Below are 26283 nucleotides of genomic sequence, written 5' to 3'. Positions count from 1 at the left end.
GCGTGAACCACTGTGCCTGGCCATTTGAGAGAAAGAAATTCTTTTCAGGCAGTCGTAACACTCATCCCTAAGGCTGTCACTAACTGGAAAAAGTAGCCCCTCTAACAGCAGAAGCAATGCAGATTAAGGATATCGATTCTTTTTTTTTTTTTTTTTTTTTCTCTCTCTCTTTTTTTTTTTTTTTTTTTGCACTTATTGGTAAGATAAGGGATGTTGATTATTTTAAATGTATCTACATAGTTTCCTGAATCCAAGATATATCAGATAATCAACACTGGGCAACCATCAATGTGTAGCTTTGTTTGGGCAAAAAGGTCATCAGTGGACCGGGCGCGGTGGTTCATGCCTGTAATCCCAGCACTTTGGGAGGCTGAGGTGGGCGGATCATGAGGTCAGAAGTTCGAGACCAGTCTGACCAACATGGTGAAACCCCATCTCTACTAAAAAAAAAAAAAACACAAAAAATTAGCCAGGCGTAGTGGTGCGTGCCTGTAATCCTAGTCACTCAGGAGACCGAGGCAGGAGAATCGCTTGAACCTGGGAGGCAGAAGGTGCAGTGAGCCAAGATCAAGCCATTGCACTCCAGCCTGGGTGACAGAGTGAGACTCCATCGCAAAAAAAAAAAAAAAAGAAGAAGAAGAAGAAAATCATCAGTGGATGCTGAGACCATTGGTTTGGAAATGGGTTATTATTAATCGCATAGGGGAAAATATACTTTTATAATCAAAAGAATTGGCATGACCATCTTAACAAACAGATCAAACTCAGCATCAGTAATATTGGAGCAAACCAACATTATGTGCCCCTCAGAGGGATGTTAGGAAATACACAATAACACTTAAGTAGTATTCCTGCCAGAAATATTAACCTGAATCCAATCAGGAGAAAATATCGAACAAATTCAGCTTGTGAGACATTCTACTAGACAATGGGCCTAGAGAATGTCCTTGTGCTTGGGAGCTGAAGTTCATTAGAAAGTGTATCTATAGCCAGGATAGATGAGTTTAAGTAAAGTGTTTACATGTGTTCTTCATATTATTCTTTCTACTTTTCATAGGTTTGAAATTTTTCAAAAACAAATTTGCAAACAAAAAAAAGTATTTTTTATGAAGGCACACAAAATATATACCATATAAAATTCTCATGTGCTTTCAGATTGGTGTGTGTCATTCAGTTAAAACCTATTTTGTCAAATCATATTATGAAATGTGCATCACAATTATAGTCAATACTCCTCTTATTTCAGCTTATAGTAAGGTTTTATTTCTCCTATTAACAAAATATAAAATTATATGCTAGCTGCCAGACCAATTGGTTTCTTTTTCATTAAATACATGGAAAATTTAATTATAAGCCCTAATGAAATTAGTGGAGCTATTTTGGCCTTTTTAATGCATTGCTTAATTGCATTATCCCCAAAAGCTGTCTACCAGAAGTCGATACCTACATAAATACACATTTACTGAAGGAGTACCTTGCCTTCTGTAATATTCATCACATTAATGATAATTATTAATTTTAGCCACACGTCACACTAGATAGTTATAAAATAACGAGAATTGATGTTATCTTCTTGTTTAGGTAACTTGGATATGACTGTTTGCATTAGATCTGCATCAATTGCGTGTTGACCTGGCTTTAGTGATATTTCTTATAATACATGCTCCAAACTGCATCATTTCAAGTTTAAAAAATATTCCTTAAAATTTGTGTTAACACTTTTTTTTTTTTTTTTTTTGAGACACAGTCTTACTCTGTCACCCAGGCTGGAGTGCAGTGGCACAATCATGGCTCACTGCAGCCTCACCTCCTAGATGTAAGCGATCCTCCCACCTCAGCCTCCAAGTAGCTGGGATAGCTGGGACTATGGGCGCAAACAACCACACCCAGCAGATTTGTATTTTTCATAGAAACAGGGTTTTGCCATGCTGCCCAGGCTGGTCTGGAACTCCTGGGCTCAAGCGATCCCTCTGCCTTGGCCTCCCAAAGTGTTAGAATTACAGGCATGAGCCACCACACCCAGACAACACATTTATTTGAAGTCAGAGCCTGATTTGGCTGATTGGTTTGATAATGAGGCCCAGCTTTGCCAAAAATGTTCTAGTGCACATTTTTCAGAATGCTTATTACTGAACGACCTAAATGGAATCTCTGAAGCTTTGATAAAATAAAGGATGCAATAAAACAAAAGCATCTCAACGAAAAATCTTGGGTGATATGGCAGAAGGATTCTAAGTTGGCTCCATGATCCTTGCTTCCTGGTATTCTTGCCTTTGTGTAATCCCCTCCCTTTGAGTGTGAATGGGACCTAGGACTCTCTTCTAACCAAGGGAATATAGTGAGAATGATGAGATGTATGTAATAATGTGACATAAGACAAATTGTAATGCCAGTTTTGCTAGGATAGACTCCCTTGCTGGCTTCGAAGAAGCAAGTGGCCATGCTGGGAAGACCCACGTGGCAAGGAGCTGAGGATACCTTGCAGCTGACAGCCAGCAAAGAACTGAAGACTGCCAATACCCATGTGAACTTAGATATTAATCCATTCCCAGCCCCCAGCCATGCCTCAGCGGAGACTGCTGTCCCACCCAATGCCTTGACTGCACCCTCATGAGACCCCGAAGCAGAGGACCCAGCCAAGTCATGCCCGGACTCCTGGTCTACAGAAATGTATGCTGTTTAAAGCCGCTAAATATCTGGTAATATTGCACACTAATGGATGACTAATACAAAATGGTAGGCTGAAATTGCTATTTCAATATTTGAACCTCTTTGGAACCTAGCCCTATTAAACAGGAGCCCAGGTGAAAGAACTGCAGGTGTAACATCCAGCAGCAGTTCACAGGTGAGCAGGCCCCAGAATCACCTAAAAGGCAGGTTGGCTAAACACCGATTGCCGGGTCCTACCCCCAGATTTTCTGATTCAGCAGCTCTGGGTTGGGTTCTGAGAATTTGCATTTCTGACAAGCTGCCAGGGATGCCGATCCTGCTTGTCTGGAATTCACACTTTGAGAGCCACTGTGTGGAGTCACCAGTAGCTAAGTATTAGCAAAGACTTGCTGGTATACGAGGTCATTGAGAAAACGATTAGATTCTAATAACTGGTAACAAATCCTTTTGCAAGTTAAACCGTTTTCAATCTTTTATTTTCAATAAAATTGAAGGGGGACCTAATAGAGTTGTTAATTGATAAATCATTACAAATACTTTCTGATGAAAGAATATGTTAATTTTAACAAGTAAACTTGTTAAAAGTTGGAAAGACTTCCATGAATGGAGTCGCATTTCTATTAAAAACTCTCACACGTTGGCCAGGCGTTGTGGCTCACACCTGTAATCCCAGCACTTTGGGAGGCCAAGGTGGGTGGATCACAAGGTCAGGAGTTCAAGACCAGACTGGCCAAGATGGTGAAACCCCATCTCTACTAAAACTATAAAAATTAGCCGGGCATGGTGGCAGGAACCTGTAGTCCCAGCTACTCAGGAGGCTGAGGCAGGAGAATCGCTTGAACCTGGGCGGCAGAGGTTGCAGGGAGCCAAGATGGAGACATTGCACTCCAGCCTGGGCGACAGAGTGAGACTCCGTCTCAAAAACAAAACAACACAACTCTCACACGCAACTCCTTCTCTTCCTATGCGCTTATTTAAGTGAATAAGGTGTATTAGAGTAGGTTAAACTGCTGTTACAAATAGACCCAAACATGGTTCAAACATAAAGTTTATTTCTTAATTGGCAAGTGTTCTCCTGCACGTGGTGAATCAGACACCCAGGTTTCTTCCATCTGTGGCTCCATCCCCCCAGGGTCTTGCCATCATCTACACCCAACTAGAAGAATGCACAGAGGAGCATCTCCTCTCTTAACTGTCCTAGCCCAGAAAGAGCATGTTTTAGTTCTGCTTACCTTTAAGTAGATTGTATCCATCTGGGTCCAATCAGCAGAGAGAAACCATATAGTAATTTGAATAGGGGAAGTTTAATAGGAAGAATTATTAGCTGTAGGAGGGGATTGGCAGATCAGAAGTAGGGATAACACTGATAAAAAATGAATACTACCCCTAAAGCTGAGAAAGAGCACTCCCACCTCCTTCTCTGTCATCAAGGCTGAGACTCATATTTCATTGAAGAATTGTATTTGAGGGCCCCAATATCACCCTTAGGTTCAGTGATATGTGAGGACTCAGAATTCAGAAAAGCTTTCATACTGAGAGATATGGTTTGTTATAACGAAAAGAGAGTTAAAAATCAGCCAAAAGCACGTGGGTCAGAGGCTGAGACAGGCCAGCTGCAAGCTTACAGTTGCCTTTTCTCAGTGGAGTCATATGGGCAGTACTTGCTTCTCCCGGCAATGATGTATGAAAACACTCATAAACTATTGCCAACAAGGGAAGTTCATGCAAGCTTTGGTGTCCAGGGTTTGTGCAGGGGATTGATTACATAGGCATGGCTGATCATGCTCACAGGTGACCTTAGCTATACAAATCTTCAGCTCCTCCAGAGGCCAGTTAATACCAAGACCCCCACCCTAAATCACACCATTAGCATAGACTACCTGGCATGGCCTAAGGTCCTAGATAAACAAAGACACTCTTATCAGGCAGTATATTCCAATACTTTTTTTTTTTTTTTCGAGATGGAGTCTCGCTCTGTCACCCAGGCTGGAGTGCAGTGGCGCGATCTTGGCTCACTGCAACCTCTGTCTCCCAGGTTCAAGCGATTTTCCTGCCTCAGCCTCCTGAGTAGCTGGGATTATAGGTGCACACCACCACGCCCAGCTAATTTTTGTATTTTTTAGTAAAGACGGGGTTTCACCATGTTGGTCAGGCTGGTCTTGAACTCCTGACCTTGTGATCTGCCCACCTTGGCCTCCCAAGGTGCTGTGATTACAGGCGTGAGCCACTGTGCCTGGCCCCAGTACTTATTTTTGAAGGTACAGGGCTTGAACAATGTGAACTGAGTTAATCCTTTATTGCACAACAGGGCGTGGCTACTGCTCACTGAAGGGCAAAGAGGTACCTTTCTGGTTGCACTTGCTGGAAATCTACCCTACTGGGTGCCAGGGAAAGCTGCTCAGCCCACTCTGCTGCAGAACTGCCTGGAAGGGTGTGGGCCAAGGGAAGCTGCAGGCTGCTAGTGCTGCTGACTACTGTGCATTGCAGTAGCTGGGCACTGGAGAAGCTGTGATCCTTGGAGGAGGCTGCACATGGGAACTAGGAAGCAAAACACTTTTCTCTTTTCAGTATCACTCTAGCATTCCAAAGCTCCAGTGCCAGCCACCAAAGGAAAAATGTTTAAAGGGCCCAGATCTACTTTCTTTTTTGTTTTTTGTTTGAGATGGAGTTTCACTCTTGTTGCCCAAGCTGGAGTGCAATGGCAAGATCTCGGCTCGCTGCAACCTCTGCCTCCTGGATTCAAGAGATTCTCCTGCCTCAGCCTCCTGAGTAGCTGGGATTACAGGCGCCCACCACCACTGGCTAATTTTTGTATTTTTAGTAGAGACGGGGTTTCACCGTGTTGGCCAGGCTGGTCTCAAACTCCTGACCTCTGGTGATCCTGGCCACCTTGGCCTCTGAAAGTGCTGGGATTACAGGCGTGAGCCATGCGCCCGGCTGGGCCCAGATCTACTTTACAGAGCAAACAGGCAAGGATGAATTTGAGCTAAAAAGCAATATATTGATAAAGGCACAGCCACACTGCAAGGAATGCTGGGAAATATAGCCCACTCACATATCTAGCTAACAAGTTTATTACTGAAAGAGAAGAATAATGATTTCGGTGAACAGGTAGCACTCTCTGCCACATGATGTTTCTTAGACTTAACTTAAAATGGAAAAATGGGAATAGAATTGATGCTAAACCCATCTTATTCCTGCAGTGAACTAGTGGAAAGAAAAAAACAAAACACTCCTGTCTCGCTAATTGAGAGATTCAATTCAGACAGATTTTTACTTTTTATGTTTAATAAGTATACATCAGATTTGGTTATATATTTATGTTTTTTGATCAATTGTGAACTAATATTTGTAATTGCTCAATACAGAATAATTTTAACATATATTGCTTTATTGTCAAAAAATTATTTAAAATAATTTGTTGTATACAAGTATGATAGAGTAAATTTTTTTTTTGGTTGGGGGATGGAGTTTCTCTCTTGTTGCCCAGGCTGAAATGCAATGGCTCAATCTTTAAAAGTAGGATAAGCCCGGCATGGTGGCTCACGCCTGTAATCCCAGCACTTTGGTAGGGTGAGGCAGGCAGATCACTTGAGGTCAGGAGTTTGAGACCAACCTGGCCAACATGGTGAAACCCCGTCTCTACTAAAAATACAAAAATTAGCGGGGTGTGGTGGTGCACACCTGTAATCCCAGCTACCCAGGAGGCCGAGTTAGGAGAATCACTTGAACCTGGGAGGCAGAGGTTGCAATCCATTGAGATCATGCCACTGCACTTTAGCCTTGGTGACAGAGTGAGACCTTGTCTCAAAAAAAAAAAAAAAAAAGGAAAAAAAAAGTAGGATAAAGACTTCCAAGAATAAAAATATATCAGGATAAAATTCTTTTGGGGGTATACATGGAAATATGGATTCAGGGATAAAAAAGAATGACATAAAAGTTTGTTTAAAAAAAAGATGGTGTATTTAGGTGGTAATTAATGGTGATAATTTGGTGATGGTGGTAATTAAATTGCTATTGTATACAGAATTGGTTGCTAAATTATGATAATATTTTTATTTTATTTATTTATTTGAGACAGAGTCTCGCTCTAGTGCCCAGGCTGCAATGCATTGGCATGATTTCAGGTCACTGTAACCTCCTCCCAGGTTCAAGTGATTTTCGTGCCTCAGCCTCCCCGGTAGCTAGGATTACAGGTGTGAGCCACCACGCCTGGCTAATTTTTGTATTTTTAGTAGAGACTAACCATGTTGGCCAGGCTGTTCTCAAACTCCAGACCTCAAGTGATCGGCCACCCTCAGCCTCCCAAAGTGCTGGGATTACAGGTGTGAACTGCTGCCCCGGCCACTAAATTATAATCATATTTTTAAATGTCAGAATTTATGATAAATTGGAAATTCTTTTTATAATATGGTGGAAATTATTGTCAACCTAAAATAGTGCTAAAGAGTATCCAGATTTTAAATTCTTTTAAACAGAAAGTAAGAAAAAAATGTGAAAGTACTGATCTCATTCATCATTTCATCCTCAACATCTGGTCAGAACATGGTACATAGTAAGTGCTCAATAAATATTATCTGAGTAAAGATAAGAAAGAATGAATGGTAAATAGAGGTGTAAATATAAATAATGGCCAATGTAGACAAAGGTTGTAAGAACCTAGGCAAAAGAAGTTGTAGGATACTAGTAAAGGTAGAAATCCACACAATCTTTCCAGAAGGCTTTTTGCAGTTTATATAAATAGCTTTAAAATTTGCCTCCCTTTTGACCAAGTCACATATCTTCTAGGAATTTATCCTGAAAGTCATAGTGAGCAAAGATGCCCATTACTGCATTCATTCAATCAATAGATATTTCTTTTTCTTTCTTTCTTTTTTTTAGACTGAGTCTCGCTCTGTCGCCCAGGCTGCAGTGCAGTGGCATGATCTCGGCCCACTGCAACCTCAAGCCATTCTCCTGCCTCAGCCTCCAGAGTAGCTGTGACTACAGGTGCGTGCCACCACACCTGGCTAACTTTTTGTATTTTTAGTAGAGACAGGGTTTCACTGTGTTAGCCAGGATGGTCTTGATCTCCTGACGTCGTGGTCCACCTGCCTTGGCTTCCCAAAGTGCTGGGATTACAGGTGCGAGGCACCTCGCCTGGCCAATGGATATTTCTTAATCACCTACTCCTTATTGTAGATAAAGCAGTTAGGTATGGTCCTGCCTTCATAAAATGTACCATCTATTGGAGAAGTAACTAATCTTGTAAATGAAAGGTTAGAAATTGTGAGAAGTTCTATAAAAAATAGATAGCAAGCTCTGAAAGGGGATAAAAATGGTGCTGGACGGGAATGAGAGCAAAGCTGGGAAGGCTTGGAAAACGAAATTATTCATTTACTTGAAAGATGAGCTGATTGTTTTCCCTGCGGTGATCTTAGAAATGACAGTAAAGAATGTGCGGGGGTTAAGCTGCTTGGAGGCCAGGGATGGATTCAGGGGCACTATAACATTTCAGGTCCAGGGAACAGCTTGTGTCAAGGCTGGAACAGGAGGGAGCCAGGCATGGCTGAGACACTGGAAGAAGGCGAGGGGCCGTGGGACATTTAAATAGGGGAAGGATGGCGCCCGGTGAGGCTCAAGGCAGGTATTGGCTTGTAAGGCCAAGTTCAGGATTTTGATTTCTTTCTTTCTTTTTTTCTTTAACACATTAAATGGAAAGTGAAGGATTTTGGTTTTATCCCAAACAATGACTATAAATATTTTCAGAGGAATAATTAACATGAAATAAAATGCACAGACTTCAGGCGTTAAGCTCAATGAGAGTTAACAAACATATACATATGGCCAGGCGTGGTGGTTCATGCCTGTAATTCCAGCACTTTGGGAGGCTGAGGCAGGTGGTTCACCTGAGGTCGGGAGTTCGAGAGCAGTCTGATCACCATGGAGAAACCCTGTCTCTACTAAAAATGCAAAAAATTAGCCCAGTGTAGTGGCGCACGCCTGTAATCCCAGCTACTCAGGAGGCTGAGGCAGGAGAATTGCTTGAACCCAGGAGGCGGAGGTTGTGGTGAGCCGAGATTGCGCCATTGTACTCCAGCCTGGGTAACATGAGTGAAACTCCATATCAAAAAAACAAAACAAAACAAAAAAAAACCCACAAAAAAGCAAAAACATATACTTATAACAACCACCCAAACCAAGATACAGGCAATTTCTGTCAATCACCCCAGCATGTTCTCTTTACCCACTTCCAACCAATACCTGTCCACCCATCCCTTGCTGCTGCTTTCTATCACCATAGGTTAGTTTGGCTATTCTAGAATTTCATATATTATAGAATCACACAGTATGTACACTTTTGTGTTATATTTAGTTTAACATAATGTTTTTGAGATTCATCCATACTGCTATGTGTATCTATAGTTCATTTCCTTTTTTTTTTCTTTTTTGAGATGGAGTCTCACTCTGTAACCCAGGCTGGAGTGCAGTGGTGTGATCTCGGCTCACTGCAAGCACCGCCTCCTGGGTCCCGGTTCAAGTAATTTTTCTGCCTCGGCCTCCTGAGTAGCTGGGGTTACAGGCATGTACCACGTGCCCAACTAATTTTTGTATTTTTAGTAGAGATGGGGTTTCACCATACTGGCCAGGCTGGTCTCGAACTCCTGACCTCGTGATCTGGCCACCTTGGCCTCCCATAGTGCTGGGATTACAGGCGTGAGCCACTGCACCCTGCCCCGTATTCTTTTATTGCTGAGTAGTATTCTGTTGTATGGATACCGTGACTTGTTTATTTGTTCTCTGGTTGATGGACATTTAGGTTGTTTTTAGTGGCTGTTGTAAATAAAGCTTCTATAAATGTTCTTGCATACGTCTTTTTGTAATACTTTTTGTTATATCTCTTTTAGGCAAAGACTTAGGATTGGAATTGCTGGACCATAGAGCAGATGTATGTTTACCTTTGTATAAGCTGCCAAATAGTTTTCCAAAGTTGGTTGTGCCAATTAACACTCCTGCCTGCATTGTATCCTTACCAACATTTGGTGTTGCTAGTCTTTATTTTAGCCACTCCAGTGGGTATCATTGAAAAGTCTCAAGCCCGGGAATAACTTAAAAATAAATCACTCTGACTGCCTCATGCAGAGGGGGTGGGGGTGGGGCAGGAGTAGATGTGGCAGACCTGTCAGGTGAGAGATATTGGGAGATTGAGTTATGGTACTGATGATGGAGATGGATTGTAGAGATATTTAGAAGATACAATTAATAGTAGTTGGTTACTAATTAAAAACAGTAGAAAAGATCCCAATAATTATTTGCCATTTGTTTGATTTTGGAGGAGGGGGAAGTGTAGATTACTTGGTTTGGTGGGCATGGGCATTATATTTGTGGACCCTTTATCTCCACCAGCAAAGGGGACTGCTTAAACATATGATGTACATACATACTATGGAATAGCACGCTGTCATTAAAAACAGTGTTGTAAAAGAATTTTTGATGCAGAAAGATGTTCAAAATACAGTGCTCGAGACAAGTTTAAAGACTTTGTAAAGTGCATAGTATGACCATTTTTAATATATAAAATACGGTATAGAGAAAAGCCATCTGGAAAGATGTAAAGTGTTAACTGTGATCTCTAGGTTGAGTTTTCAGAATAGTGTTTAATTTGGGCTATGATTTTTTTTCTGGTTTTCTACAAAGAACATATGCTAATTGTGTAATATGAAAAAAAGTTATTTAAAAACACTTAACATTTCAAATATAGAAATTTATTTCAAGAGCACAAAACGAGAATAAATAGAACTCTGAGGGGATGGGAAAGGTAGTGGTAACAGGATCTTGATTCTTCCTTTATCCTCAGATACTCCTTCCCACCCTGTATCTTCTGGGTGGCTACCTGGCAGGGGTTCCTAGGCCTTTTTCAGCCTTTGAGGGTCTGAGAGTAGAAGGGCTAGTGAGAGGTGCTAAGCTGAAGTCAAATCCAGGATTTTGAAATCCATGGAAACTTCTCTGATCTCTGTCCCCTGCTGAGGGTAAATTCAAACCTCCTTTGGATTCTTGTAGTATTGATCAGTTCTATTACCTTCGCCACTCTGGAATGGCTTCTGTTGTCATACATGGCCTCCACATTGCTAATCCAGCCTCAGTCCTCACCATACTGGACACATCAGAAGCACGGGCCATCGTCCGTCTCTCCTTCCTCCTGCAGGCACCCTCCCGCTCACCCCCATTTCACTGGCTACTCTTTTTCAGCCTCCGTTGTGGTTTCTTCTTTGTCTCTCCAGCCTCTTAATCTTGGAGTGTCCAAGGGCTCAGTCCTTGCAACTTTTCTTCTATATATACTTATTCCGTTAGTGATTTCATCCGGTTTTAGCTTTAGATATTCTCTTACACACTGACAATTCCTAATTGCTATCTTCTGCCTGGATCTCTCCCCTGAACTCCAGATTTGTATAACCCGATGTGTTCCCATCTGGATTTCTCAAAGGCATCAGAAAGTTAATATGCCCCCAAAAGAATGCCTGCTCTTCCCCCACCTCTCCCCAGATTGTTCCTCAGTAAATGGCAACATCAACCTTCCTTGAGCTCAGACCACAAACCTTGGAGCCATCATGGACTTCTCTTTTGTTTCTCGCCTTACATGAGCAAAACCTATGCTCTACCTTACAAATATGTTCGTATATGCTCTCCTTACGCCCTGGCCCATGCCAGCATCTCCCCCTGCCTGGATCACTGCAGCGCCTACAACCTAGTCTTCTTGCTTCCTTCCTTGCTCCCTGCAGTGTACATTCAACTTAGCAGACAGAGTGATCTTTCAAAATACACATCAGATGATGTCACTTCTGAGCTCAAAAAACTCCAACAGCTAAACATAAACAGATGATACAACCCATTACTTTTCTTTTAACCATGCTCTGTCTGACTTCTGGTTCCAGTTTCACAGTCCTTGTTATTCCTAAATATTCCAAGCACGTTCAAAGCCCCAGGGCCTTGCACTTGCTCTTCCCCCTGCAGGCAATGCTCTTTCTTCAGATATCCATCTGGCAGCCACGTTTTTGGATCTTTGCTCAACTGAGACCTTCCCTGACCTCCCTATTTAGAATTGCAACCCTCTACTCCCATCACTCACCACTTCCTTTCCCTGATTTATTTTTTCCCATAGTACCTAATACCTAACACATTCTATCATTTGTTTTTTCCCTCCCTTTCCCAGATGTAAGATCCTTGAGAGAGAGATTTATTTCCCTCCACTAATCCTAGAGCAGTAACCTGACATAGATTAGGCACTATTTATTGGATGAGTAATAATCAGTATATCTTGTATGCTAGTTTCACCTAGAGAAATGTTTCCCCCACTAGACTGTGGAGTGTTGAAGAAGAGGGTGGGCTTCACTGCGACTCCCTCATCTCCACCTGCAAAGTGTCTATTATAGTGTCTTACACATCATTGATGATTGGTACATGGTGACTCCATGATGAAAGCACAGACTCACACTTGTTTCACTCTAGAAAACAGGTCATCCAGAAGAGCCTGGCTAGTTGTTAAAGGCAGGTGTCACAGACACCAGCGATGCTGGCTGCATGTGGCCGCAACCCCACGAGCTAATTGCATCCGAAAACAATTCCTAGCACACTGATTATCTGCGTCTACTCTCTTCTCTTCCTGATAGGACATATATTGAAGAGTTAACATCTCTGGGAATAACCTTCAACCAATAGGGGCAGGAGTTGGAGGATAAACGCCCCAGCCTCCTGAGCTTCTGGTCAACATAGCCTGGATAAGATGGTGTCAGTTGTGTTTAAGCATGAGCTGGGAAGTATAGCATTTAAACATGTAAGAGGTTGTCACACAGTTACTATACCACGAACAGGGCTTTCGCTTGACAATGCCATCTAAGTCATTTATTTTTAGCATCCAGCAATGCCTAGCACCTAGCAAGTGCTCAGTGGATGATTGGAAAATGAAGAAACATGCCCTTAATGGTGGAGCAATCTTCAGAGTTTGCTTAAAAATGGTGACTTGAGAATGATGTTCGTAACTGGTAACTCTCTACATACGAGCACACACTTCTTGACTTCGCTAGGAAACTCCTTTCTACCTTACCGCCTATGAGATCTGGGAAGCAGTGCTTCATCAGTGCCCTCAATGAACCCAAGAGGTTAGGCCAGATGACCCCCTGAGACCATCTAGTTAAATCCAATCAACCACTGAACTGGGGCCAGAACCCAAATGTCTAGTCCTCTCTCCACAGTAGCCACTGTAAAAATTCCAAAAAGGAAATTAATTCTGGAGGCTAACAGCCATGGTATTTTCAGATTCAATTTCAACAGTATTGCTGTTTAAGAAAGCCTGCCAGAAAGATAATGGAGATGAAAAAGTGCTCTGTAAACTGTAAAGTGTTATCCAAAGGTGATCTGAGGTTCACTGCCAAGGTCAACAAACCCAGATCTGGGTGTAGAGCCAGCTCTTAAAATGAGAGGAGCTAAGGCTGCTCATTCAAGGGGCCCTTCTGTATGGGACACCGGAGTACTCGATGGGATCAAAAGGACAACAGTTGGTCACCTGGTACCACCCTCACCCCTCCCCCTATTTTAAGTCCAATACACTTATGTTGAATAGAATATTTATGCTATGTGTTTGTATTAAGCAATACTTACACTATGTATTGGTATTAAACTGATGATCTTCTGGACTTCCTTCCTTTGGCTTGTATTTCAGAGGCCACACATTGAGCAGAAGCCACCTGCACCTCTGGGCAATGAACTGTCTCTCTAAAGTTTCCAACCGTCTGGGTACATTAGTGTTTTTTCCCACATTAGTTTACATTTGTCCCAGCTGCATTAGAATTTAGATTCTGCACATACTCTGGCTCTCAAAACCACATTCTTCTGCGCTCACACTACCTCTTTGTCATCTAACAACTGAATACGCATTGTTCCCCTGGCTTGGCTCATGAAAGGGGACCCTGGTGAAGAGTAAACTTCCCATTTTCTGGGCTTCCTTATCCCAGTGCCCAACACTAGAAGGGCAGCCGTGTTTGGTGACCTCCCGCGTTAGGTTAACGATCTGGGTCTGCGCCCAGGCTGGATAACGAGCCCGTGAATAATGGGGAGCGGATTGTTAAAGCCGTATCATGGTGAAGCTGAGAGGCAGAGACAGCTTTTCCCTGCGCACCCCTGCCCCTTCTCCCCAAGCATCTTTTCTTAATCTGTCGGAGCTAATGGGGTTTATGTGGCAGACATTCATTCCTCACAAGCTCCAATTCAAGTGGCGGTGCACTGGTTCAGTCTCAGATGTTTCTACACTTAGAGGCTTGTAAAACAGTCAAGAAAGATAGCAGATAAACTGACAGAAAGCCTTCTGTTCTAGGTTTGAAAAAAGGCTCTACTTTATTTCTCCACTGTAATAGGAGTCTTGAAAAGGCCAAATTAGAGGTACAGAAAAAGGGTGAAATAGGAACACTAAAAGCCATACTACTACTGCAGACAACCCAGCAGCTGCCTTTTCATTTCCTTCCACATATTTCCCAAGTGATATATATTCACGAGAGACAGGCTTGGAGGAAAGGTTTTTACTTACTGCTGTATGAGCAGAAAAAACATAAGCAAAACCTTCCTGAGCTCTTGTTATTCATCAATCATTAGTCAAATTTTTACTTGTCAAGAGCAAAACTTATTGGGGAAAAAATGAGAAAATGAATGGTCTTATGCTCTTATTAATTTTCCAAGTATCCATATAAGGGGCTGAGAATAATTCTGGGACTCCGAAGTCCTAGACTAGCTTGGAATCTTTTCACACAACCCAAAGCCAAACGTGGGTTATGCTTTAAAAAAAAAAACGTCAAGAGATCGAGATCATCCTGGTCAACATGGTGAAACCCCGTCTCTACCAAAAATACAAAAAATCAGCTGGGCATGGTGGCACGTGCCTGTAATCCCAGCTACTCAGGAAGCTGAGGCAGGAGAATTGCCTGAACCCAGGAGGCGGAGGCTGCGGTGAGCCAAGATCGCGCCATTGCACTCCAACCTGAGTAACGAGAAACTCCGTCTCAAAAAAAAAAAAAAAAGTTACTAAGAATTGGTGGTGTGGTGGACTCCAGGGGATGAGGTGATCTCAGCTCACCACTGGCTGGGAAGAGGATCTCTCAACTTCTTATCTCTTTGGATTAAATTTTTAGCTGGAGTTTATGAGCAGATGTGTTTGTCTATTTCCAGATAACAGAGTTCCTGAAACTACCCTCAATTCCACGGTCTGTTCATTGGTAAGGCTAAACTGTTGAGAGAGGACTAGGGTGGAGGGTGGAGGAAAAGCCAGGGGGCTTTTGCCTGCTTTAAAATTAGACCACTGAGGGCAAGAAAGAGGCAGGTTTCAAGTGCTTGGTAAACGAAAAGCAAACTTCTTTATTGTACACAGTACAGAATATAACGCAGCTTGGCAGGATGCATACGGCCCTGCGCAGGGGAAAGTATTTCAAATCAACTGGCAGGTTAAAGTCTTTCTGCACTGTAGACTTTCCACACTCTGGAAAAAAAGCAAACAAACAAACCCCAAAGAACCCCCGAAAAAAACAAAAACCATCCGGGAGGCGCATGAGTCCAATGGGAATGCAATGGTGAGCCGCGGTCCCATGCTGGTGACAGCACAGGCCACGCAGTTACAGCAGGGGAGGGGCAGCTCAGGCTACAGAGGATTATTTTCATATTGCTAAGACAGCATAAATCCATTCAAAAAAATCCAAACCAGGATAAGTAAAGAAAGGAAAACCAAATCTATACAGCATTTACAACAAATAAATCTCTAGCCAGCTGGGGGTAAAATATGCATCTATGTATAGACTATGTGTAGGTTAAGAAAGCTATAAATATGGTTTAGAAAGAGTCCTTGATTAGAGTACAGTGCTAATTAAGGCCCAAGCTATAGGTTTACCACCTTTGTGGGCTAATTAGCTTCCAACAGAGGAGAATCTCATGTTTCCATAGCTATAAAGTGCACCCCTTATCCCTGTGAACCGCTTCACAAATGTGCTGTCGGTCATAAGGGGGACTGTTTGGGACTACGGAGTGCTCCATTAATAGAAAAGCAGTTCAAAGCATGTGTCTCACACTCACAGAGTCAGCACTGCCTCCATCACGTACGAGGAACAGCGTGGTCATTCTTAATGTGCTAAGTGTCGTGGGGAGCACAGAATTCTACCAGCAGGGCAGGCAGCAAGGTACCACCATTAACTTTTCCTCTCCCTTGAGCTCAACTTTCACATAGCCTTAGCTTGGTTGTTTAAAACTTTCCCAATATAATACAGCAATGAGAATAATTTTTTTTTTTTTAAAAAGGCAGGAATCTAGAATGCTAGCACTGTTGCTTACCTGTCAGTATCGCACATAAGTCTCAAACCCTACTGAGTCATACAGGTAGGGTTTAAAGTCCAAGATTTAAAGAAAAAGGAAAACAAAACAAACTGATGAAATGGAAATTGTCATCAGTCACGCCCAGGGAAGAATCTCAAGAGTTCTCACCAGGTGACCAGGTTTCCTAAGGACATGACACATGTTATATACATATGCTTTCCAGAGAGGGCATGTTAGTGAACATGGGGAACTATACACAGAGAATCTAAGCTTGTGTCCAGGCTGCCCTGCACACTTCAAAAATGTACAACTCAGGTGCAAATGTTCCATCAGGTTGTCTGGTACAGAAAGCACAAAGCAGGCAACAAGGCGGGCTTTCACATGGCCAAGGGGAAGCCCCAGCAAAGCCCCTCTCAAGCTGCAGTGTCTTCGTAAGTCAGCACGGCCCTGGTTCAAGGACACAGTGCAGTTACCAAAAGGTTTTTGTTTTTTTGTATTTTTTTGCTTTAAATACCAAAACTACAAAAATCAGTTTATAAACTGTTTTTCTAAAACAACCACCAAAACAAAACAATCCCCCAAATCAAGGCAAAACAAAATACTGTCAAAAGTGTTAATTGCCCTTCTCTTAAAATAAAAGTCATCCGCACTCAGCCATGTGATTGGGAAGAGAAAGGGTGCTTGCTCTACTTGGCGACCACATGGCCGGACAGTTCCCAAGAGTAGCAATGTTTTATGATTTTGAGAACCACGGAGTGGGGAACAGCTATTCTGACTGCCGCCCCCGCTCTCCTAGACAAGGGGTAACATTTCAGATTTAGCTAGAAGAGCTTTCCAATTTTTAAGATATATTTTTAACCCTTCATGGTTTGAGCCTCCCCAACTTAGCCTACTCCCTTTTCTATGGGTTTGTGATTTCTTTTTCTAGAAATTGTGCAAATCAGAGCCCTTCTACATAAAGGCATTTAGTAGTCCATGATCAATGCAGATTGTCACATACTGTGTCCCGTTTTGCGGGTACTAACCTGAACAAGATATTGCTTTGCATATATTGTCCATGGTAAGGAGACTCCATTTTGATCTCTTCCCAGAAACCCATCAGAATCAGAGTTGAGGCACCAGCCTTTTGGTGGTTTTCTGCCCCTCCCTGTTCCCACTCCCCAGCCAACGTATCTGTCTTTAAGGGTGCCAATCCAGAGACGGCTTGGGTTCTCCAGATAATACTCAAAGGGCAAGCTTTAGAAACAGCCAAAAACACAAACAAAACCACTGCCCTCATTTGCCTGAATGGGAACTGCTAGCTCTAGGGTTTGGCTACTCCGCCACTCAGAAACTTAGTAAGCAAAGCCTTCAGCATAGGGGAGGCTGCTGCAGCGATCCATATCCAGGAGGTAAGCGGGGCTGTCTTCAAAGTGGGTCAGTGGCAGGGTGTCCTCCTCGCTGAGGTGGCACTCAGACTCCGCCTTCAGGAACGGACGCTGGTTATCCGGGAAAGCCATAGAGAAGAGGGCATCTGGGTCACAGACAAATTTGTAGACGTATCGCTCTCCAGCCACCTGAGGGAGAAAATACACCTTACAGGGTCCATTTGGAACAGGCCAGAGGATCAGGGGAAGAAAACTGGGCATTCCTAGGTCACAAAGCCAGGGACCAAAGAAGCAGCTGATTACCCCAATCACTCAGATTTATTCCGAGAATCCTGGGAACCTATTACCTGTCAAGTGTTTTACCGATACTACAGCAGTTAAAAAAGAATCTCAATTTCAAATTCACATTAGATGGACTCTTAAGAGAGAATCCTCACTTTCTGTCTTCCAGTGACAGCCTCAAAAGCATGGTTATGCTGAGCCTGGAGTTTGGTGTTCCAAAAAGGTGTAAGGACTGACAGGTGCAAGGCCTAATAGACCACATTTTTGGTCGCCTCCAGAGTTTACAGTCTTCATAGTATGGCCACATTACTTTGAAAGGTTAGAAATCTGATTAGAAAGAGCCTGTGCGGAAGCCTTAAGTATGTTCCAAAGCCAAAAAGAATTGCTTTTGGCTTACCGGCAGCTTTAAGCTTCCCGTCGCATGGTGCTGCTACACTCAGAACCGCAAACTACCTTTCTATGGGTCTTCCGCATTATCATATTAGAACCAGAAGGTCTTGGCTATTCAAGGGCCTCATGGTATGTGGCTGATGAGCCATCTAGGTCAATGGGATCACCCTCTCTCAGTTGCTTGGTTAGCAACAGTACAAGAGGTACCTAACACTGAAAATCAAACCCAATAATCGGCTTCTGTCTGGAGACGCAGACAGGCAAGGGAAGGCAGCCAAAATTACTGATAAAATAAACATTTGAGATTAAAAAATTCGAACTGTTGAGTTTAATCCTGCCCTTCAGTCATTCTGCTGTGACTCTAAAATCTTTTTTTAATTCAACAAGTATGGCTCTGCTTCCAAATCTCTATCAATCAACCATCTCTAGTTAGTGTTGTATGCCACAGTTTTACCTTAAAGCCCAACTCCAAAAATGAGTTCCTGTGGAAGAATGAGGCAGGAGAGCACAGTGAAAATAATCCTAGATCAGAAGCCAGGAGCCGCATGGCTTCCAGGCCTGGTTTAGTCACTAATGAGTCTTAACCTCTGTGAATCTCAATTTTCCTTTAAAAAATAGAGGGTATGGGACTACAGTTTTTGTTAAGTCTCTCTACTTACCGACAGGCTATCATTCACCTTTTAATGAGCTCTCATTTACTCATGAGTCATATAACAAATAAAATAATAACCCCTCCCTTACATTGGATGATACATTGTTTCTGAAATATTTTCAACTATATTACCCAGTGATATCAGAGCAAGAATTATTATCCACATTTTTATCAGAAATAGAGGCTTTGGGAGATTAGGTGACCTTCCTCAAACCATACTGCTAACAAACTGAAATGTTAGGATCTGGGCCCACCCAAGCCTCACTCCTGGGTCTTCTTTGTACTCTTTCCCTATTTATTTTCAGAAATAAAATTCTATTCTACTTCCTTAGAAAACACAGAAGTGGCTGGGCACAGTGGCTCACGCCTGTAATCCCAGCACTTTGGGAGGCAGAGGCAGGCGGATCACGAGGTCAGGAGACCAGCCTGGCCAATATGGTGAAACCCGTCTCTACTGAAAATAAAAAAATTAGCCAGGCGTGGTGGTGCGCACCTGTAGTCCCAGGTACTCGGGAGTCTGAGGCAGAAGAATCACTTGAACCCGGGAGGTGGAGGTTGCAGTGAGTCAAGGTCATGCCACTGCACTACAGCCTGGGCAACAGAGCGAGAGATCCAGTCTCAAAAAAAAAAAAAAGAAAAGAAAACACAGAAGCTAGTCCTAAGGACAGCTCATTTCCACTGGTTCAAGCTACTGTGTCCTGGGCTGTTCTCCCCATGTTGGATCTGGAGTTGGGAACAGCAAAGGAATCGTGGCTCTCCCACCTGAACTTAGGATTTGACCTGATGATACTGACTCCAGGAAGGACAGGGGAAAATCGGGAGGGACTGCTGATGGGTATGGGGTTTCTTTTTGGGGTGATAAAATGTTCTAAAATTGATTGTGGTAACGGTTGTACAGCTCTGTGAATATATAAAAACCCATTGGACTGTATACTTTAAAAAAAGGAGAGGTAGGGTAGGGGGACCAGCTATCTTATAGCAATTAACTTTGTGTCAAGCACTGAAGTTAAACCTCAGTTCCTACCCTGAAGGAGCTTATACTCCAGAGGCGGGTAGCAAGAAGAAAGGAGTTACTTAAGACACAGTGAGAAGAGAAGTGGTAGGAACAAGTGCTGGTGCCATCAGAAGCAGCAGAGGGGACTGCCTAACCCAATCTGAAATGGAAAGGTGATGGTTGAGACAGAAAACAAGGAGGGGCTGGCCAGGTACTGAGAGCATTAGGAATGTTCTAGGTCTTAAGTAGAATGGTAGTTTAGTAGGTGTTTTCCATTTTATGGTATGCTTGATAATGTACATGCATGTAACATGTATTCTTTGGCAAACAAATACTACATAAAATTAAAAGGTGGCTATGCTGGTGAAAGCAGTCAAGTGGGAGTGAGGAAACGGGAGTGACGTGGTGATCAGACTGGGAACAGCCTCAGAGCCTGTACGAAGCACTAACAAGTCTAGAGTGTATCCGGAAGATCACAATGAGTGTTGAGTATTTTTTAAGGTGGTGAGGAGAATAAGGGGTCACATTACCACCCCACTATGAGAAAGATGAATCTGGCTTCTTGTAGGCAAGTTCTCAGCAGCTATGTCCATATGTTTCTGCCAAGTTTATCTTATTAGCTACTGCCAGGTATACTGCCTCAGTGTGTAAATGCTGGGATCTGGGCAACAGTACATTACAGAGTTTGGTGGCTAAGAAAGACTTGCCATTCCCATTTTCTACTTATCCATGGGTGTTAAGACTATGGCCTCTCACTACCTAGCCCAGTAAGAATTTTGTACTGATTTCCTCAAAATATGCTTTGTCCTCTGCTCCACAAAGATCAACCTGCTACCAGGTGACTCTGCTGTCATTCTACAGACCTAGGGTTTTTAACTTGAGTTCAGTTTCTTTAAGTCTGAAAGAAAAATCAGATGTTCTTATTCCTCTAACACTTCTGAGCATATCAAACTAACAGATTTGGAGGTCTAGGTGTTTTAACAATTAAAGACTTCAACCAAGCTATTGAAGTAGAGACCTTCAAGTTGATTCCCTCATGGAGTCCTTTTTGGATACAATAGTTAGCCTAAGTTTCTGGAAACTTTCATACGTACAGGCAGTTTGGGGAAAGCAGAGGAGCCTAATTTTTTATTGTGTATTCTACATGCAACTTCCAGTTTCCACATACCCAACAGCACTCAGCGTACTCTTAATACCTTACTTGATTCTTGTCTCAAGTTGTCTTCTCAAGATTCTTTCCTACCACAGAATCACTTAGGGGGCTAACATTTATTCTTAGCAACGATCACCAGTCTCACTACAGAAGCCCTGGACTTTCTCCTTGAAAGAGAGCAGAGTGGGCTAAGGGTCTTGCATAACGGCTCACCTTCTGCATGATACCCTTTTCATAGTAGTAGCGGAGAGAGCGGCTCAGCTTGTCATAGTTCATGGCTGGCCGGTTCTTCTGGATGCCCCAGCGCCGAGCAACCTGAAGGGACAGGAAAGTGAAGAGCAATGGAAACACGTTCTCTGGGCCCCGTGTCCTCTCCCAATCCCAGCAAAGCCAGGTCTGTAACCTGACTGCTCTGGTCAATGATCTAGTACTCTGACCTGGAAGGGAAGGCATTTAACTCCCTCAAGACCGAACGCTCAACAAAGGCGATGATTCAGTGACCACTAGGAAGTGAGACCTAGAGATGGAAGAATGCTAGCACTTTAAGATTGCAGAGGGCTTGGCTAACGTCCCAGAGGATGCAGGCCCTCTACTGTTTCTCCACATATGAATTATCGACCAATACCCATAGACCATTAACATGTTGCCATTAAGTGCTATGGTTTCTGTAGCAGTCAATAAGGAATAATTAGAATGGTCATTCCTGAAACATTAGAAACACACTAGTGAGTTGCTAATGGGCCAGCAGAGCAAAAGTTCAATTCTAATAAGATTGGAGGGGGACTGGGAGATGTTTACTTATTGCAGCTCACGGACTGAGGGGGAATCAGATCATTTCAGCCTGTTGCCATCCAATCCCATGCTCCCAGCAGACTTGCAGAATGGACATTAAAGCATGTAGCACCATTATCCACTTAATGAAAAATTAACAGGGATTTCCAAACAGTTCTGAAATGCATTATATCCAACCCAGTCCACCTGAGGTGCAGTGATAGGGCAATATAATTGGAGCTCTGGGCAAAGAAGCCTTATAGCAGGAAAACTTCCTAGGTGAGGTTACCCAATTATCACATCAGCCAAGCAATTTCTATTCTCAAGTATATCAACTTCCAAAATCCTACTTATGACAATGACTGTCAAGGTAGGAGAATAACCCTGGAAATGTGAGTTTTCTCAAAGGTTTTCAAGTGTATGTAAACCAAGGGTCAGGGGTCATGTTTTGAGCATTTTAGGTCAGTTTTGGAAACTTAAAAAAAATTTTAAAAACTAACTATATTCCTATATTCCTTTGGTATTTTATTTTTATTTTCTGAGACAGAGTCTCACTCTGTCGCTCAGGCTGGAGCGCAGTGGCACGATCACGACTCAATGCACCTTCTGCTTCCCAGGCTCAAGTGATTCTCCTGACTCTGCCTCCCAAGCAGCTGGGATTCTAGGTGTCCATCGTCATGCTCAGCTAATTTCTGTATTTTTAGTAGAGAGGGGTTTCACCATATTGGCCATGCTGGTCTCAAACTCCTGACCTCAAGTGATCCAACAGCCTCAGCCTCCCAAAGTGCTGGGATTATAGGAGCAAGCCACCACATCCAGCCCCTTTGATATTTTAAAAGCCAAATGTTAAACACGGAGTAGGAAGCAGAGAGAAGACAGCATTTCACATAAACCATTTTCTTAAAATATCTGGGGAGAATGAAAGCAACATCTCCTAAATTCAGGATTCTAAAATGACCTTTAATAAAAACCAAAAAAGATCTGATGAGAATGCATCTCTCTCTTAATTACATTAATAGCAATGATTCTACTCTGCCTTGCAAGAAACCCTGTGAAAGTTAAATTTCCATTCAATTGCTTTATGTCTCCACAGCAGACACGATGTCCTGGGTCTCTCTTTACTCCATATGGTACTCACTCAACTCTACCTTTCAAACAGCCCAAAAGGCAAAATTAACCAAAAATTACATCCTGGTTAGAGAAGATAAACATTTTAAACCAATAGAAATAATGGTAAGAAGAGAAATCTGCTAACCCAATAATATATGTCATTGTACCCTGTTCAAAAGAAATGATGCTTTATAAAACTAATCTTTAACTGCTGTCTGCCATAAGTGACACAGGGAAACTGCAAAGAAGCCTCATCATTTTACTATGTTCAGGGGTGGAAAACAATCCTTGAAAATTCTTCAACTTTAGCGGCCACCTCTCAGCTGTCACTTGCATATGCAGTTGCTTACTGGAGAGAGGTTTGGTATATGCACAGATTTCAACGCAGCTCTGGTAGCCATAGTTACTGACTCATCCTCTCGGGCCAGAGCCCTGTGATTCTCTAGCCCTCATAACGGCTGTTCCTTCTACAGTAACGCACGATGCGGCTCAGCTCCAGAGCAGCTGGGAATTAGGGCTGCCCCTCTTCTGGGACTGTGGAGGCAGGCAAATGGCTTGTCACCAGATCATTCTTCCTTTCTTCTCTCTCATCAGTTACTTTGGTAGCACGCATCTTGAGGACTGAGGCTGAAGGAGTTAAGGGATCTACCTATCCCTTCTCCCATTTAAAGAGAGAAAAGCCACTGAACTGGGAATGGCTCTTCCTAGCAGCCCATCCCTTCAAATCTCCTAGCATCAGTTATCTGCCACATGTTCAACAAACAACCCTACCCCCCAAAATATTCATTAATGCAGATTCACAGTTAAAATGGCTCCAGATTAAAGCCGAGTCAGTCATAATTGAGAGGGTGCTAAGCTGGATGACTATCAAAAGACATTTGATTAGGGGGCCTGCCAAAATGCAGTTCTAAAACCACAATTTCCATGCACAGTGTAATGGATATTATGGATAATTACCCAGAGTGCACTACTCAGCCACACAGCTGCCTACAATTACGTCCTCAACAGCTTCCTCCTCCGCTTCACCCTTCAAGCTCCCCTATGACAACTTCTTACAGCTTTTTCCAGAAGCTGGTATCTTCCTGACATTAACAAGAACAGGGTCCTTATAGGTAAAGGAGGGGTGGGGGGAGCTCAGCAAATGTCACCTGTCCTGAGGCTAACATGGACATGTGGCACCCAACTGATCCTGGGTGAACAGAAAGGCACATTGGGAGCTTAGGGAATGCTTGGGGACTTCAAGGTGGGGTGGAAAGCAACATTTCCTGAAGAAACAAAGCTGCCCGGTCAACCGAGGGAGGCTCAAGGACACTGCAGGCTTCTCACATGACTTGGCTGCCTGGCATTTATGAGGATTCTGTATTAATATTCGTTTCTTTATTAAGTAAGAAAGCAGGAGCCCTTTGCCATCTGTTCGTCGTTCTCTTTGCCACTGGTAGGAGTGCAGAAGATTCAATAACAGCTTTACGGAAGGCTATAACCAGGTTTACCTGCAGCTGGATGGCCTGGGCTTGGGCCTGAGGCAGTGGCAATAAAATAATAAAAGCTCCTGTTTGTGAAACAAGATAAAGCAATGAGGGCTGCCCACGTGACAGAACTACTTTCAAAAAGCCTCTGTGAACCTAGGTGACATGCTTTCCTCAGACTTCACATAAACCAGGCCACGTTATTCAGAAAGCAGTGGGGAGGAGCATGGGTCCATGTGGGGTGGATGGCTCTCTAGGGGTGCTGGAAGCCTAAAACATGGCTCTGTTTCTACATAACAGCCCGAAAAAAACCCTTACGCACTAAACGAACACAGTGGCACTCACCTCCAGCTCCGAATGTATACTGAACCTCACAGAAGCTGTCTACAGTCTAGATGCTGATACATTTCCCTTCTCGGGAGTGAATAGAAAACAGGGAACATATTCGTACCTTGTTTTACAATTGCCTTTAATGAAGGCTGCCTTCTCCTACCAATCAAGATCCTTCATAAATTTCCAATCCATACATTCTCCTCCTTTTCCCATTTGAACCTTTAGATCACTTTCTTCTTCCAAATCAAGTCCCAGGTTGTTACCTCCTGCTGTTAACCCCATGCCAACACATTTCCTTGGTGTGCTAAAGCAAGCCCTCGAGTTAACGGAACACTGAAAATTGCAATTCTCATTCAAATGCTTTCTAAGAGTGTCTAAGAGTGTTGTTCCCAATTTAATTATACCCAACCCAAAGATGCCTTTTGATCTGCTGGTTTAATTTATATGCCTAAGAACATGCTACTGAAAGAAGCATATGTCAGTTTTTTTGGGCACTTATTTCTGTTCCATTTATAATCTCCCTAGATTCTAAATCAAATAGAAATTAAAAATCAACCCCTTTAGAATATGCTATACTGAGAGCCTGATTTAATTTACTTTGTTTTGTGATATTCGGGAAAGGGATTCTAGGGTGTATCTTCTCCACTGAAGAAATGGTACTGGTTCTGTCAATAGTGTATTTCTGTCAATAGTTCTGGGCACAGAAACAGTAACAATGTTTTTTTCCTGTTAAAATAATCGAGGTTTGCATCATCTCTCAACTACTCTATTGTGATGTCACATAATACACCTTTATGTTTTTGGACACAGACTTCCACTCTGTTGCCCAGGCTTAATCAGTCCTCCCCACCTCACCCTCCCAAATGGTTTGTACTATAGACACACACCACCATGCCTAGCTAATTGTTTTTTTTTTTTTTGTATTTTTTGTAGAGACAAGGTTTTGCCATGTCACCCAGGCTGGTCTCGAACTCCTGGACTCAAGTAATACAGCTGCTTTGGCCTCCCAAAATGTTGGGATTACAGGTGTGAGCCACTGTGCCCGGCCCTAACACACCTTTAAAAAAAAATCTAGGCCGGGCACGGTGGTTCACGCCTATAATCCCAGCACTTTGGGAGGCCGAGGCGGGTGGATCACTAGGTCAAGAGATCGAGACCATCCTGGTCAACATGGTGGAACCCCGTCTCTACTAAAAATACAAAAATTAGCTGGGCATGGTGGCGCAGCCTGTAGTCCCAGCTACTCGGGAGGCTAAGGTGGGAGAATTGCCTGAACCCAGGAGGCGGGGGTTGCAGTGAGTTGAGATCGCACCATTGCACTTCAGCCTGGGTAACAAGAGTGAAACTTTGTCTCAAAAAAAAAAAAAAAAAAAAAAAAAAAAAAACTAAGGTCATAAGATTGATCCATCTCTGATAATTTTATTTTTCCAGGCTACAGACATTTGAAATACATAGTGGGTAGCTGTATCCTGTAATATATCGGGAAAATGTCATACAATACGTTCATGTAGCCTCAGAGATAGTCTATGGCCTACAGGGGCTAAGACCAAAACAGGTCTGTATCATTGAAACAACACTTGAAGAAGACTTTCCAAGGGGAGAGCATATCCTATTTGAATACTATTGGTAACGAGACCCAGCCATTTCCTCCTGAACAGCGCACCTCATGGCTTGTCTTGTGCAATCACATGGCTTCCCACCCAGGTTTGAAAGCTGGGTCTTTCAAAGTCTTCATGGTCTCACTTCCCAGATTTAGCGCAAGTGTTAGAAAT

At 42.9% G+C, this 26283-nt stretch overlaps 1 protein-coding gene across 2 annotated transcripts in view; it reads right to left on the bottom strand.

Annotated features, from left to right (window-relative positions):
- Nucleotides 1-15023: 15023 nt before the first annotated feature.
- ETV5 (ETS variant transcription factor 5) overlaps nt 15024-26283 on the bottom strand; it is a 66581-nt gene continuing 55321 nt past the window's right edge. The window contains exons 12-13 of one of the 2 annotated variants that reach the window (XM_032298345.1): nt 21045-21146; nt 15024-17549 (exon numbers count right to left, since the gene is read on the bottom strand). In XM_032298345.1, the coding sequence (XP_032154236.1) occupies nt 17328-17549; nt 21045-21146 (324 nt within the window). In that variant the 3' untranslated portion in view covers nt 15024-17327. The remainder of the gene's footprint in view (nt 17550-21044; nt 21147-26283) is intronic. The other variant, XM_032298347.1, reaches the window with a different exon arrangement.

The sequence above is a fragment of the Sapajus apella genome, unplaced genomic scaffold (assembly GCF_009761245.1).
Source record: "Sapajus apella isolate SASKATOON/1434 unplaced genomic scaffold, GSC_monkey_1.0 scaffold38, whole genome shotgun sequence".
Taxonomy (NCBI): Eukaryota; Metazoa; Chordata; class Mammalia; order Primates; family Cebidae; genus Sapajus; species Sapajus apella.
This window is presented reverse-complemented; position numbering and strand designations above follow the sequence as displayed.